The sequence below is a fragment of the Centruroides sculpturatus genome, unplaced genomic scaffold, assembly GCF_000671375.1.
Source record: "Centruroides sculpturatus isolate CEXI.00-Female unplaced genomic scaffold, Cexi_2.0 scaffold683, whole genome shotgun sequence".
In the NCBI taxonomy this organism is placed as follows: Eukaryota; Metazoa; Arthropoda; class Arachnida; order Scorpiones; family Buthidae; genus Centruroides; species Centruroides sculpturatus.
In genome coordinates this window covers 329093-344439 of record NW_019384858.1, presented here as the reverse complement: position 1 = coordinate 344439, position 15347 = coordinate 329093, and the positions used below count along the sequence as shown (strand labels likewise).

At 30.3% G+C, this 15347-nt stretch overlaps 1 protein-coding gene across 1 annotated transcript in view; it reads left to right on the top strand.

Annotated features, from left to right (window-relative positions):
• The window catches only part of LOC111630604 (mitogen-activated protein kinase 1-like), a 56790-nt gene that overhangs the window by 33146 nt on the left and 8297 nt on the right, over positions 1-15347 (top strand). Inside the window, exons 4-7 of the mRNA XM_023374724.1 lie at positions 7017-7206; positions 9290-9422; positions 9528-9599; positions 12998-13077. Coding sequence (XP_023230492.1) covers positions 7017-7206; positions 9290-9422; positions 9528-9599; positions 12998-13077 — 475 coding nt within the window. The remainder of the gene's footprint in view (positions 1-7016; positions 7207-9289; positions 9423-9527; positions 9600-12997; positions 13078-15347) is intronic.

Below are 15347 nucleotides of genomic sequence, written 5' to 3'. Positions count from 1 at the left end.
CAAAAAATAATGTCTATCATCATATAAGAGATACAATGTTTATACCTATATAGTAAATAAGTTTTTTAATATATTCAAACTAATATTAATAAAAAAATACAAAAATTGGATTTGACAAACGATGAAAAATAACCTTATTTTCATACCAGCAAATAATTGAAATGGGCATTATAGCTAAGTTAGGACAAGCCAAACTATTCAAGCACATCTTCATCTACTGATCAAGCCAGATTTCTTGAAACCCTGGAAATATTCAAGTGGCAAATAGAAGAGAATGTCTCAATTTCAATGATTGTGAGAAGTTATCAACCACCTGGCGATCTTTTTATGATGACCCAAGAATATCTCAGGAAAATGGAGTTTTTAATTAAAGAAAATTTATATTTCTAACAACGAACTAAACCTTTCATTTTAATTTTTACCAAATTGCACATCATTATATAATGTGCATTATTAATTTGTTAATTTTGTAACATTCATGTTAGAACTCTCATATTTTCTACAAATAGAACATATAAATACATCAACCTGATGTAGGTCTATTAATAAATCAAAAACATTTGTATAATATTCATTAAAATTGCATATTTATTGCATATTTTTTCTGCATTCAGCTTGTCAATAGGTGTAAAATGTCCCAAAACTATATTCACAGAAGCATATTTGCAGGTTTGAAAATAAGGTTATTTTTACATCTAATATTAATAAACTAAATTAATATCTATATTAATGAAAATACAAAAGATATTAAATTGCAACTATACAAATACAGTAGAACCTTGATTATCCGGACCTCTATTATTCGGATTTTCGATTATCCGGATTTTTCCTTATCCAGACTACCTTCATTCCCAATTAGTCCGGATAATCGAGGTTCTACTGTATATAAAACTCAAAGTATAAGTCAATAAGTTATACTCAATAGATAGCTAGCTATGCTAATTTGTGTTGATCATATTAATTTATTTTATTGTTTGTATCCTTTGAAGTTGAAGTTTTAAGTATCATTTTATTGCTTTAATATAATAATGATTGTGACATATCCAATGAAATAATAATAAGTTAGCACTAACTTGTAATGTTAATAAAAAAAAAAAATTTTAAGCTATAGTGAGATGAGACAAGAATGCATTCCAAAATTCTCAAAACCATAATTGATTGAATCAATTTTAAAGATCTTGTAATCATCTTATTTAATCTTTAATTAAAAAACATTGTGGATTATATTTAATAAGTGGCGTGCCATCATTGGAAGTGGTGGAAGCGCTGCTTCCTTTGTATTTTCTAAAAAATAAATACATATTAATTTTAATTATTCATATTTTAACGTACTTTGAATTAAAATTAACACATTNTCCGGACTACCTTCATTCCCAATTAGTCCGGATAATCGAGGTTCTACTGTATATAAAACTCAAAGTATAAGTCAATAAGTTATACTCAATAGATAGCTAGCTATGCTAATTTGTGTTGATCATATTAATTTATTTTATTGTTTGTATCCTTTGAAGTTGAAGTTTTAAGTATCATTTTATTGCTTTAATATAATAATGATTGTGACATATCCAATGAAATAATAATAAGTTAGCACTAACTTGTAATGTTAATAAAAAAAAAAAATTTTAAGCTATAGTGAGATGAGACAAGAATGCATTCCAAAATTCTCAAAACCATAATTGATTGAATCAATTTTAAAGATCTTGTAATCATCTTATTTAATCTTTAATTAAAAAACATTGTGGATTATATTTAATAAGTGGCGTGCCATCATTGGAAGTGGTGGAAGCGCTGCTTCCTTTGTATTTTCTAAAAAATAAATACATATTAATTTTAATTATATGAAAATAATCAATATTTTATAACCACATTATATATCTTATTACAAATTTCTATACTACACGTGAAAAAAAAGATAAGATCACTAATGTATATTCGAATATTAGTGGCAGAGTGGAAGTGCCGTATCGTCGGCATTCAAAAAGCCAGATTTGCGCACGCACTTTACGAAGCACCAGTTTCACCCGGTTTAGCCAGTGGAAGCCTAGGACCTCGGGTGGATGCTACTCGTATACCGCATCTGATTCTATCTGGGACCGGTTCTGGGCTGTTAGCCGCCTGCCCGCTAGATATTTGGCTGCCCTCGCCCGATTACGTGAATCGCGAGTAGATTTATAACTTAACCCAACCGATAAGAATTTACTGGTATGTTTTTATGATAGTTCTGTATTGTTGACAGGAGTTAAAAAAAAATCCATTAAAATATTTGATATTTTTATTCCACTTTCCCATTTTATGTTACTTATGGATTTCAATGTTAAACCAGTGATATTATGATTTTGTACTCATTTTTAAGGGGATGTAGAAAAAAACGTGTAGAATTCTAGTACAATGTTAAAAAATTAACTGTTACTTTGGCAGCATCATTTACAACTAAATTTAATGAATGAGAGAGATGCACAAGGTACAGAAAAAGCTCTAGAATTTATTTTCCTTAAATTTACTATTTATGTATTCGTTTGTCATAAAAATTTGTCTTTCCACTTTTTTCCCGAGATTACAAATATTCAAATATTTAAGTACTTATTTCTACTTAAGAAGTAGTTAAATAATTAAGCGATTAGGGAATTGGGACACAAATAAAACCCTGCTGAAAGAGCCAGAATTTTACTTAAACAAAAGCTTAACCGAGTACAGTGTGAACTGATTTCTTCATAATATTAAATGTAATAAAGACAGAAATTTTTCCAGTTCAATGAAAGTGACTAAAAGTTGTAAATTTTGGAAATTTCTGTGGACACCTGGTCTTAAAACGAATTAGTTAGAAAACAAATGACTATTAAATCTAACAAATTTAGATTTTTACAGCTATGGTGAGAAACGTTTAAAATCAACAACCCTGTCGCATCCTTTGAGATATACTAGTGATGCGACAAAAGAGGCATTTGACATTAACTGGTATCGGCACCCTGGGAATTTGGCACACATGCATACACTGCACACCTACCAAGACCGTCTCTGATTCCATCCACGAGCCACTGATAGGGAGCCATTTTAATTTTAGCCCTTATATTATGGCTAGTGATTTAGAATATAATTGTGATATTGAAAATTTATTTTAAAAAAGTTTTGGCTTGAGACCATATGATGAAAAAGAAAACATTATTAAAAGAGAGAGACCAGTGCCTAAATTAAATATAAATACGTCAACAAAAAAGTTTGTTTGACATTTTTACAATAAAATTTATGAAGACGTAAAATGGCTTTGTGGGTGCATAGAAATGCAAAAATTGTTTTGTTGACCTTGCCTATTATTTTCAAATGAAATTAGTGTGTGGAATAAGAATGGCTTTGATAATTTAAATAATTTGAGTAAAGCTGGCAAAAGATACGAAAATCGTAAATCTCGTATCGATTCTTTCGTAAAATTGAAGCAATTTGGAAATCAAAGTGGAATGGAATTTAACATTAGTAAACAATACAAAATAAATATTGAAAATTATAACAAAGTTATGGCTAATAGATATATTATATTTAAATTAGTACGTATTATCGAAGCAAGAATTGACATTTAGAGGGCATAGGGAATCTATTGAATCTAATATAACAGAGGTAATTATATTGAACTTGCTTATTTATTAAGTGCGTTAGATAATCTATAAATTAAAAATACATTTAGNGTATGTATTACATATGCCATTCCATCGCCATGACAATGCACATGCATAACTGCATTCTTTTAAAATCCGTTTGTGCTGTTCCATTTTTCAAAATTAATTTCATAATCATTGTTCTATGCTTGCACAGGTTCGAATCTAACTGGTTTTTAAACCTGATGAAGACTGAAAGTACGGTCGAAAACGTTTTTTTATTATTAAATTGATTACTACTGGACGTTTAAAGGTTTTGGAGTTTTAAAATATAATTATATTTTATCCATCCCTGTCTGTATTACAAACATTTTAAATATGGGTCATGTTGACCCTACACAAGTGCAAATGTTCAGAAGGTTAATGTGATTAACACATTAATCACAATCTTTGAAAAAATTCAGGTTGCATGGGCCATTTTCGTTTTTTCTATACATTTATGTTCTTTTCATATCAGAAAATCTGAATTTGCTCTTTGAATTTTTTTTTTACTTTCAAAACTAGCATAAATATTTTTGTTTGAGGTATAATATATATCCTTCAAGACAGTCAAATGAATTTACATGTACTGGTCATTGGTTGCATATACTATGCCTTACTTGCATGTTGGTACAAGTTTGTTTTGCATTATGTTTTAACTACAGTACATTTACAGAGATGCTCTGTGAGGTACTACTGGTGATCCATGGAGCATATTGTGTAATCAGACATCATGTCACAAACCTTGTATCTTGAAGCATCAGAAAATTTTTAGTGAGTCACACAAGTGGTAACTCATGGCAATTGCATGTTAAAAATTGTTCATACAGGGTATAAAAAGATGTTTCGTTATAAATTATATATTTTTTAATTTTGCTAAAATTTTATAATTATTTTTAATTAATATGACAGTTTATTTCAAGTTAAGAAGGAAGATAAACCTATTATGTAGTGTTATGTACAGTACATGGGGGACCCAAAAATAACCAGATTTTTTGTATAAAAACTTTATATATTAACTTTTTTATAAAATTCCTTCAGTAACCTTCAAAGTACTTTCCATTAGATGTGGTACACTTGTCAAGTCTTTTTCCCCACTGTTTGAAGCATCTCTGGAATTCTTCAACCTTGATACCATTCAGTGCCCTTAGCGAAGCTGTTTTTATCACCTCCACATCATCAAAATGCTTCCCTTTTAGATTTTTCTTCATTCTCAGAAACAGAAAAAAGTCGCACGGGGCTAGGTCTGGTGAATACGGAGGGTGGGGAATGACAGGGCATCCCCGAGAGGCCAAATAGTGAATCACTCGTAATGTCGTGTGTGCAGGGGCATTGTTGTGATGAAGGAACCAGTCACCTGATCGCCAAAGTTCCGGACATTTCCTTCGCACATCCTCTCGCAGATGTCTTAACACTTTTTTTGGCAGATATTTTCAATGTTATTGAATGTTATTGAAGATATTGAACTTTTACTTTTGTGAGCCCGGATTTATGGAATCCTAAAACTTTTGCTGCTTTTTCTGATAAGTCTCGTTTCGAGATGTTGAAGGATGCTCAGAACTTCGGAGGTGGAACAAAATTACAGTAAGAGAAACACAACACTATGCTCAAATGTAAACCTACAAACTGATGGCATTTGCACAGCTGTTTCGTGAAGGTCTCTACTTATCCCATGTAACAGGAGAACTCTTTACTACATTTACGAATGGCAGCGCGCTCTCAGTTCAGCTTTTTTGGGTTCCCCCTTGTACACATAAACATCAAAAATCCAGCAAATAATGATTATATTTAAACAAAACAAATGCTTTTGTTTTCTTTCATTTTAAATGGTCATATTTAGGTTAGAAGAAACATAAATAGAAATGAATGTGTATTCTAAAAATAGAACACCATAGAAATTTAAAAAATGGACTTATCGTGAAATGTGTGCATGCATTTAAATTTGTTGATGTTCTAGTTTTAGAATACACATTCATTTCTATTTGCATTCCTTCTAACGTGGAGATGACTGATTAAAATGGAAGAAAACATTTGTTTTATTTAAATATACTTATTATTTGCTGTGTTGTTTTTTGTGTTCAGATGTATTTATTACTAAATAGTAATGTTGTAGAGACTGTATTTCAACTTTGATTAGAATAGAAAAATTTTTTGAATTATACCAATACATTATAATTATTTTAGCTTTGCATCTGTATCTTCAATTTAGTGGATGAATGAATTATTTCTATTGTGTGAAAAGTTTTGTTTGAAATTAAATTTCTAAAGCTTTTAAATATCAAGTATACAGAATACCAAAAATTTTATTCAGTTGAATAATAAAAAGCCTATTATGAGTTTATCTACAAAATATCCTGTAAGTTTAAATGAAACTTTACAACTAGTTAATAAAATAAAAACAAAACAAAATAAAACTTCAAACATGAAAACTTCTAAGCTGTAAACTTTAAAATCGTAATGATTATGACTTATAGCTTAATCAGTTAGTCTTAAATTACACTGTATATTTCAAATCTTGATTTTCCACCCTTATTTTTTCAAAGCTTTAACAATATCTGTTTCTTTTTACCAGTTATAACTTTTTAAAAATTTTTTAATGTTTGAATATATTGATTGAAGATAGCAGTATGCAATGATTATTTTCAAATACATAAAATATTATTGCATCTATTTAATGTGTTAACTGCCACATTAAAAAAAATTGTGATTCCTGGATTATTCTCTCTTTTTTTTTATAGATTTATGTTTTTTTTTTTTTTCATATCAGAAAATCTGAATTTGCTCTTTGAATTTTTTTTTTACTTTCAAAACTAGCATAAATATTTTTGTTTGAGGTATAATATATATCCTTCAAGACAGTCAAATGAATTTACATGTACTGGTCATTGGTTGCATATACTATGCCTTACTTGCATGTTGGTACAAGTTTGTTTTGCATTATGTTTTAACTACAGTACATTTACAGAGATGCTCTGTGAGGTACTACTGGTGATCCATGGAGCATATTGTGTAATCAGACATCATGTCACAAACCTTGTATCTTGAAGCATCAGAAAATTTTTAGTGAGTCACACAAGTGGTAACTCATGGCAATTGCATGTTAAAAATTGTTCATACAGGGTATAAAAAGATGTTTCGTTATAAATTATATATTTTTTAATTTTGCTAAAATTTTATAATTATTTTTAATTAATAATAACAATAGATTATTACACTTAATAATAAAAATAGTTGTTGTTTTCAACAGTATAAGATTAAGGAAGTATTTTTAATTTTTACATTTTATAAATATATGTTTAGTTATGTATAATAATTAACTACTAGTATATATTATTAAACAATATAAATGTTAAAGTTTGAGTTATCATTTTAAACTTAATGACTATTCAGATATATTGTTCAAACTTTGATGGAAACAGATCTTTATAAATTATTAAAATCTCAAAAGCTGAGTAATGATCATATTTGTTATTTCACATATCAGATATTGCGAGGACTTCTTTATATACATTCTGCCAATGTTCTCCATCGAGATTTGAAACCAAGTAATATTTTACTTAATACCTGTTGTGATTTAAAGGTAAAATATATTATCAATTACTTTTACTTTATTATTAATAGTTTTAGTTCATAAAATATGATAAAATTATCAATTTTGATTAACATTTCCAAAATTTACTAATATTCAAGTCTCAACAGAAAATACATTCATATTTGGCATCATATTAAATAAATAAATGAATGCTATTTTTATTATTAATGCTATTTTTTTTTGTGTGTAATTTATTTAATTTAATGTTTGAAAGTAATGATATTCTGAAAATGTATTTGTTCCATTGCAGTTTGAAAAAACATTTTTGATTAAAAACAATTTGGTTAATTCCTGAAAATTGCATTTATTTATTTAATATGGTGCCAAGTATGGATGTATTTTCTGTTGATACACATGCCAGAATGCTAAGCAAAGTGATGATTAAGTGTACAGTCAAATTAAGAGCACCTGGAGTTTACTACATCCCACTACAGAATGATAGGTTCAATAGGACATTAACATAGAAAGAATAACTCTTTAAGCTCTGAAAATTTAATGTGTTATCTTTGAGTGATTTCCAAGCCATGGACATAGTTTCAGTATCTTTGCTGTTTATGCAATTTAATCACCATGATATTACTGGTATACAATCAAATAAACTATTCAATTACCAACAAACCAGCAAGTAATTTGCTTTAACTAATTGTTAAACAAACGTTTTCATCCATTTTCAACAGTCATCCTCAGGTTTCAACGTAATGGAATGCTTGTTAAAAGAAAGCAAATTCCAAAAAAGTTGTATGTCATGAAAATACACGCATGCTCAATGTTGTGTTTAACAAATTAGACTTCTAACCGGCTTTCAGATTTAAAAATACTAAGTTTATATAGAAACCAAACTTGACCAAGAACTATTGTACGTCAAAGCACACCCTCCACGCAGCTGCCAATGAGTCCATTTCTTTAAAATTAATTGCTGTTCCCTCCTAAAGGCTTTAAATATCTCCAGTTGTTCAAGATATTTCAGGTTGGCAGGGTTATTGCAATGTTGCAGTAATCAGATATTGTCAAACTCAACTTGGGCATCGTTATCCACAGTGAACAAAGCCAATGCGGTAGTGGATAGACCTTTCTGAATGGTGTATTTATGCTAATTTTTAGATCACATGCAGTTGCACCAATATATTCACCAGGATAGTTCATCCTATAATAGTTAATAGGGATAGTAGAGAGAAATTGCATAGCTTATGCAATTTCTCTCTACTGTAATCTTAAAAATTTCCCAAAGTTCTACTGTAGTGATCTGAGTTTTTGTACATTAAAACTTGTTTTAATTAATTTTGCTTCCTCCTAGTTGATAGATACCCTGGGCTTATTTGCATATTGATCCTAGTACAGTAGATAATTTGTTTTTGTAAACATCATGCTTATGCTTGATGATCTCGAGACTAAGCTCTATTGGTAGACCCTATGTAAGTGAGGGTTCTATCAAACCTACTGCCATATATTCCTGGCACTCTGTCAGTGTTTGATTGATCTTTAGTGTTTAATAACAATCTAAATACTGTAGGATTGCATTTAAATATTAATCTAGTTTTAATTTATCTTGTTATCTGTCTGTGCATAGATAGTGGAGAAGAAATCTACAGCGACTTGCTTTTGTTCATGCATATGCCCATGCATTACTTTTATCTCTATTAGATATTTATTCCTATGTATAGTACTCAGGATGTTATTTATGAGACTCTGAATAAGTTTTTTGCTATAACCATGTGCATGGGCTATTTCATTAATTTATTTCAATTTTTATCAATAATATTTGTATGAACACTTTTAACTAAAGATCCTGCTAACTAAACACTGCCACTTTGTAGGGATATAGACCATTGGATACTACTAGAATAAAGAGTAGATAGTAAGTTGGTTTACAGAACACTACTGTTTCCTCTCTGTTACCTATCAGTCTAATGTTTATATCTAGAAAATGGGCTTCCTTTTCACTGATCTTGTTCAACTTTAATGATGGCCCATACAGGTTGCAATTGAATTTTTGTATAATGCTGCTGATGTTAGGCTTAGATATCCATAATATTAGTACTGATTATTTATACTGAAAATTTATTATTTACAGATATGTGATTTTGGGCTTGCTCGTATAGCTGATCCTGATCATGATCATACTGGATTTCTTACAGAATATGTGGCCACAAGATGGTATCGTGCACCTGAAATTATGTTAAATAGCAAAGGTTATACAAAATCAAGTATCCTTTTGATATAATATTTTGTGAATATTATGATTTTGTTAAATTTTAAATAATTATTTTAAATTATTGTGATTAGCTTTATTATATCCTTAATGCGTGCATTTGATATTTGGTCAGTTGGCTGCATTTTAGCAGAAATGATCTCTAATAGGCCAATATTTCCAGGAAAACACTGTAAGTAATAAGTTTTTATAATTTCTGTATTTTTATGTAATTTTTATATATATGTATAAGATATGATTCACATTAAAGTTACTCAATTCAACATCTTTTGTAGAGAGAACCAATGGGTAAAACTTCATTAAAATTTGGTTTATACAATGTTTCAAGCCATGGGAAGAACTTTGTGGGGAGGGAAAAAAATAGTCCCAAAAGTACTGCTAGGGTTGCTATGTGGAGTCTACATTACTTAGATTTACAAAAACATTCATAGCTAGTCATAATTAGCTTATTCAGGCATATACAGTGGTACCTCGGTATACGTCTGCTTTAGAATACGTTCAATTCAGAATACGTCCTGTTTGGACGAAACAAATTTTGCTCGGTATACGACATAATTCAATTATACGCACAAATCTATGAACAAGTAGCACTATCGGTGTATTAGACCAGACTAGACGTTTGTGGTGCAATGGTTTATAACTTTGTTAAACTTCTTCTGATTTTAATTTGTAAGTAAAATTTTATTATTTTTATTAATCATGAATTGCAAAAAGGCAAATGAAAAGCAACAGAAAACTAAAAAAATTACTAGAATCACAATGGAACTGAAAAAAGAAGACTGTTGAGAAATATGAATGTGGCACGCGTGTTCGAGATTTTAACTGTTGCATATCGTATTCCAAGAACGACGATATCGACAATCGCGAAAAATAAAGACATTATTAAATCTGCTAACGTTACGAAAGGGGTTTAATCAATTTCTAAACAGAGATTGAAGACATTAAACCATGTTAAGAAATTGCTTTTGCTTTGGATAACTGAAGAATAGTGTGCTAGAGACAGCATATCAGAAGCAATTATTTGTGAGAAAGCTAAAAAGATACATGCTGATCTCATGAAAAATCAAGCAGGAAAGCGAGGTGTTTAAAGCCAGCCATTTTTTTCATGAGAACGGATTAATCAGTTTTACATTACTTCTTATGGGAAAGGTTGGTTTGGTATACGTCCAATTCAGTATAAGTCCAAACATCAGGAACAGATTAAGGTCGTATACCGAGGTTCCACTGTATATGTTTAACAGGCCTTAAAGTCACTTGCTTTTTTTTACAGCACCTTATTTTTCTCTTGCTTTTTTGCCATTTAAGATATTTTTTTTGCATTTACACGTAATGAAACTAAGGTAACTGTACACTATTTCCCACCAATTGTGAATTTTTTTACTATTACATACCAGTAATTAAGTACAAATTTTTTTGCAGTTGACAATGGAAGAAGAAAAAAGACCACTGAATTTTGTCATGCGCACCAGTGGATGACCATTTGCAACTGCCATTACCATGCATGCACACCACCTGGTGTACAATCATGACACAAATCTTCTCTGCACATTACTATTGTGCGCTGATAGGTTCATCCCTTAAGAGTACCTAACCTAATTTAACCTCCTCTAGTTTCTTGTTTTCTTTTTTTATTTTGTTACAGAGCTGTGGCAGATTGTAGCAACCTGTTGAGAAACATTTGCATGCCAGAAGGCTTGCTTGACTGCACAGTAATTGTGGTCATGAAACTATTGTCAGCTAGCATGCATAGAGACAAATCTGCAGGCATTTTCTCTTCTTCCATTCATTGATTGCAAAAAAAAGTATACTCAAGTCAAACCTATCAATACATAATGTTTAAAAATCTTAATTCGATAATTTATTCTTACAATAATAGACTGTCTGTGCAACATACCCATACTGTTTGTATTAATCCCGATGAACAATGCAAATGAATGTTAATGCATGCGCGTATAAAAATCCTAAAATTGTTTGCCCATATTCATAGTCGCCTGCAGACTATATTTTACCAAAAAAAGTAGCCCCTAAGGGATAAAAGTTTGGTCACATCTGCTCTAGAGCCTTTGTAAACTCTCTCACAAAAATTCCAGCTTATGGTAGCAGATTTAATTTTAATTTTGCTGCCAGATTAATACACAGCTAATTTACCATCTAGAAGGCCAGCCATAAAAAAACTGCGTGCAATCTAACAGTGACTAGTTAGATTGCCAGTATATATAGATTTGTGTTATCTGCATTTAAGCATTAAATCTGTAACTTCCTTATGTATACTCCTGTAAATTAACTTTAGTTATAGAATAAACCTTTATTTTGTTATTTGTTAAACCTGTCTCCTGTCTCTCCGAGGAAACCTGTCGACTTACCAATGCACTCCCCATTCGTTTTGCCCTCCTAGCCATCCGAACGACTCCTAGATCGGGCTTCACCAGCCTGTGCAGATTAAGTGGTCAGTACGAGATTAACCCGACCCACTGCTTATCTCACATCAGCTTTAACATTATCTCATTACATTTTAGCTATTTCTTGCTTTCCATGTGTTTCTATCTTCTGGATCACTTTTCATTTTTTGCATTTTAAATTTGAGTCTTTTTGCATTTTGAGTCTGTCATCTTCAGAATTCTTTGCACATGTCATCATAAGCATCTTGAGATTTGGCCAAGATTTTATCTATGTTGGGATTGGTGTTTTCTTCCCTTACCTTGGAGAAGTTCAGGTCTTCATTATAGATTTCATTTTCTAACTTCATGAGGTTAGATAGTCTGCTGTAGACATATCTTTTGGATGATTGAATTGCTTTTCAGAGACTTACAGAATATACTTTGGGATAAGTGCTTCTAATCCATATGGTAGTTTAATTTGATATATCAACAAATATTATAATGTGTTCTTTTTTCATTCAAATAGAAAGTTCCATTTCTCCTTAGCTATGGTTAGGATTAATCTGACCTTTCTATATTTTTTGGCCAGTTACTCCATATTTCAAATTGAAGAAAGACCAAGAAATAGGGTTGTAATATCGAAATCAACCAAGATTACATCATTCCTTTATCATGAACTTAATAGCTTTAACATATTGTTGCTCTAGTTTTTTGTATCAGTTCATTATTTATGAGAGATGATGATAGTTTCATCCTTTTTCTATGAATTTCACAGCTATTCACAGATGCGCAAGCATCCTGCATGGCAGTCATATGAAAATTTAAATGCTCGTAACTTTTGCAAAGTGCATCTTTCAGAAAAAATGTTTCAAGTAAAAGTCTGTTTTTTTATGTAGAATCATAATATGCAATAAAAAATGAGGGTTTCCACTTAAGTAAATGAAGTTGGTCTCACTTTCACCAATTATAGGATTCACTATGATGAAACTGATAGTGTTTTTGTGGTCCCTTGAAGTCTAACATGCTTGATTTAATGAATTTTTTGTAGGCTGCATATGTTTTGAGTTGAATTGATTAAAATGAACCATCCTGTATGAAATTTTACAGTATTATATATTCAATACTTTAAGTAATATAAATGTTAATTTTAAAATTATGTTATCATTAGTAATTTTTTATATATTTCTTTTAGACTTAGACCAATTGAATAGAATATTAGCTATTCTTGGATCTCCTACTTCTGAAGATCTTCAATGTATCATAAATGAAAAAGTAAGTTATACATTTAAATTAAGAGTTTAAGATATTCCAAAATGACTCTTATATTGTAAGATTAGATGTTATATGTACAATAAATAACTGAATATAATAGAATAAGGTCTTTTAGTCTTTTCAATCTATGATATTTAATAATAATAATTAAAATTTAAAAGGATTCCAGCCTATTTCAGCAAAAATTTTNTACAATATAGAATAAAGTGTTTTTGTTGAAAATGATAATTTAAAAAAAAGTAAATTTGACTTTTTGTATGAATTTCTGCAATGTGTCTTTATTCTTTATATCATCGTTATGGAACAATATTTCTTGCAAAATATTTATATATATAACACTGCACAAAGAATATTTCAAGTCTGTTTTTGCTTATTAAAGATCTATGTTATGTAAATTGATTTGTTAAAAATAGCTAGTTGATAGAAATAAATAAGAGAAAATTTATTCGTAGAACCAATCAAAATGTAATAAATTAGTATCTACATGCATTAATTCAGAGGTTCCCAAAGTGTGCACCCTAGGGAGCCTTGACTTCCTCACAGGGGTGCCAAGAAATATAAAATTTTTATAATTTTACTTCTATTTTCAATTCAATATGATAAGATGTAACATCTAGCAGATCTGAGGCCGTATTCTGGTCACTGTCTCTGGTCTCTCATCTCTCGCAAGCCGGTCGCTGATTGGCTAATCCAAATGATTAGCCAATCATTTGGATTAGCCAATCAGCTTGCGAGAAACAAGCTTGCGAGAAACGAGACCGGCTTGCAAGAAACGAGAGACCAGAGACAGTGACCAGAATATGGCCTCTGGTACAGACCATTAACTCACTTAATGATAACTGTTTGCAAAAGCATCTACAAATGTTTACCAGATGGCACTCTACAATAATTTTCTTAATTGTTTTAGTAGTTTGTCAAACTTTCTCAATACTTTCTCAATAAATAGCTGTTGGTTTCACACAATTTCAGTGTTTAATTAGTTTTTGGAGATTGTACCAAATCATGTGACTACTTTACTAGAAATTTAAGAGAGTTAAATCAATAAAAACAGTTTTTATAATCAAGAATCAATACAAAGTAATGCTTTGCTAGCATCTTACAAGGTGGCACATATAATCACAAAAGGTAAGAAGCCTCATACCATCTCACAAAAACTCATTCTACCAGCTGCTGTAGATATGATGAACATTATGATTGGTGAGTCTGCTGGGAAGCAACTTTCAAAAGTGCCTTTGTCCAATAACACCATCACTTGCAGAATACAGCACATAGTGGATGACCTCAATGATTAGTTAATTGAAAAATTAAAATGGAAGGAATTTGGGTTGCAACTGGATGAAGCCGTGGATAATAATAATGATGATGCTCACTTGATTTGCTATTTACAGTTTATAGATAGTAATAACATTGTAAAAGATCTTCTCTTTTGTAAAAATATCACTGCTGGTACTAAGGCTCAAGACTTGTTTGAGATCTTTGATACTTTTATACCTGAAAATAATTAAGAGTGGACCAAATGCATTTATATCTGTACTGATAGTGCTCATTCTATGTTTGGCTGTTATGAAAGATTACAAGAACTTATACAAAGAAAGCCCCCATTGCACTGTGGACCCATTGCTTTATTCACAGGGAAGCAAAATATCTGAGTTTTACATTAAACCAGGCTTTAGAATATGTAGTGAATATAGTAAACTTTATAAAAACTTGGCTGTTGAAGGCAAGATTTTTCAAAAAACTATATGAGGATATGGAATCAGAGCACATGTCTTTGTTGTACTACAGCACTTTGTGATGGCTCTCTCGTAGTAATATTTTGTCTTAAACATTTGAACTGTGACAGGAAATTTATATTTTTCTTAAATTTGAAGACCCAAGTATTTCATCAAAAGTGCTTGTGTTTGAATTTCTAATTTTTAACTATAGTTTATATCAGGTCAGTCCATAAGTTCATGCGTATTTTATGACCTTGAGAAAAATCGTGTTTTGCTGTTAAAATTGTCAGTCTAATGTGATACTTTTTACACTGAAGTGTTAAATTGGATCTCATTCATATAATACTGTTCAGAATTGGGAACATTTCAGTTGTTTATTTTCTTTAAAATGGAAGTAACAGATGAATATAAGAGACATGTTTTATACTTTTTATTTTTAAGTCATGAGAATGCTACAAATGCAGCCAAAAAATTAAATACTGTTCATAATCAAACTGTAATTAGTGTAAGGACTGCGCAGAAGTGGTTTGAAAGATTTAGAAATAATGATTTTAG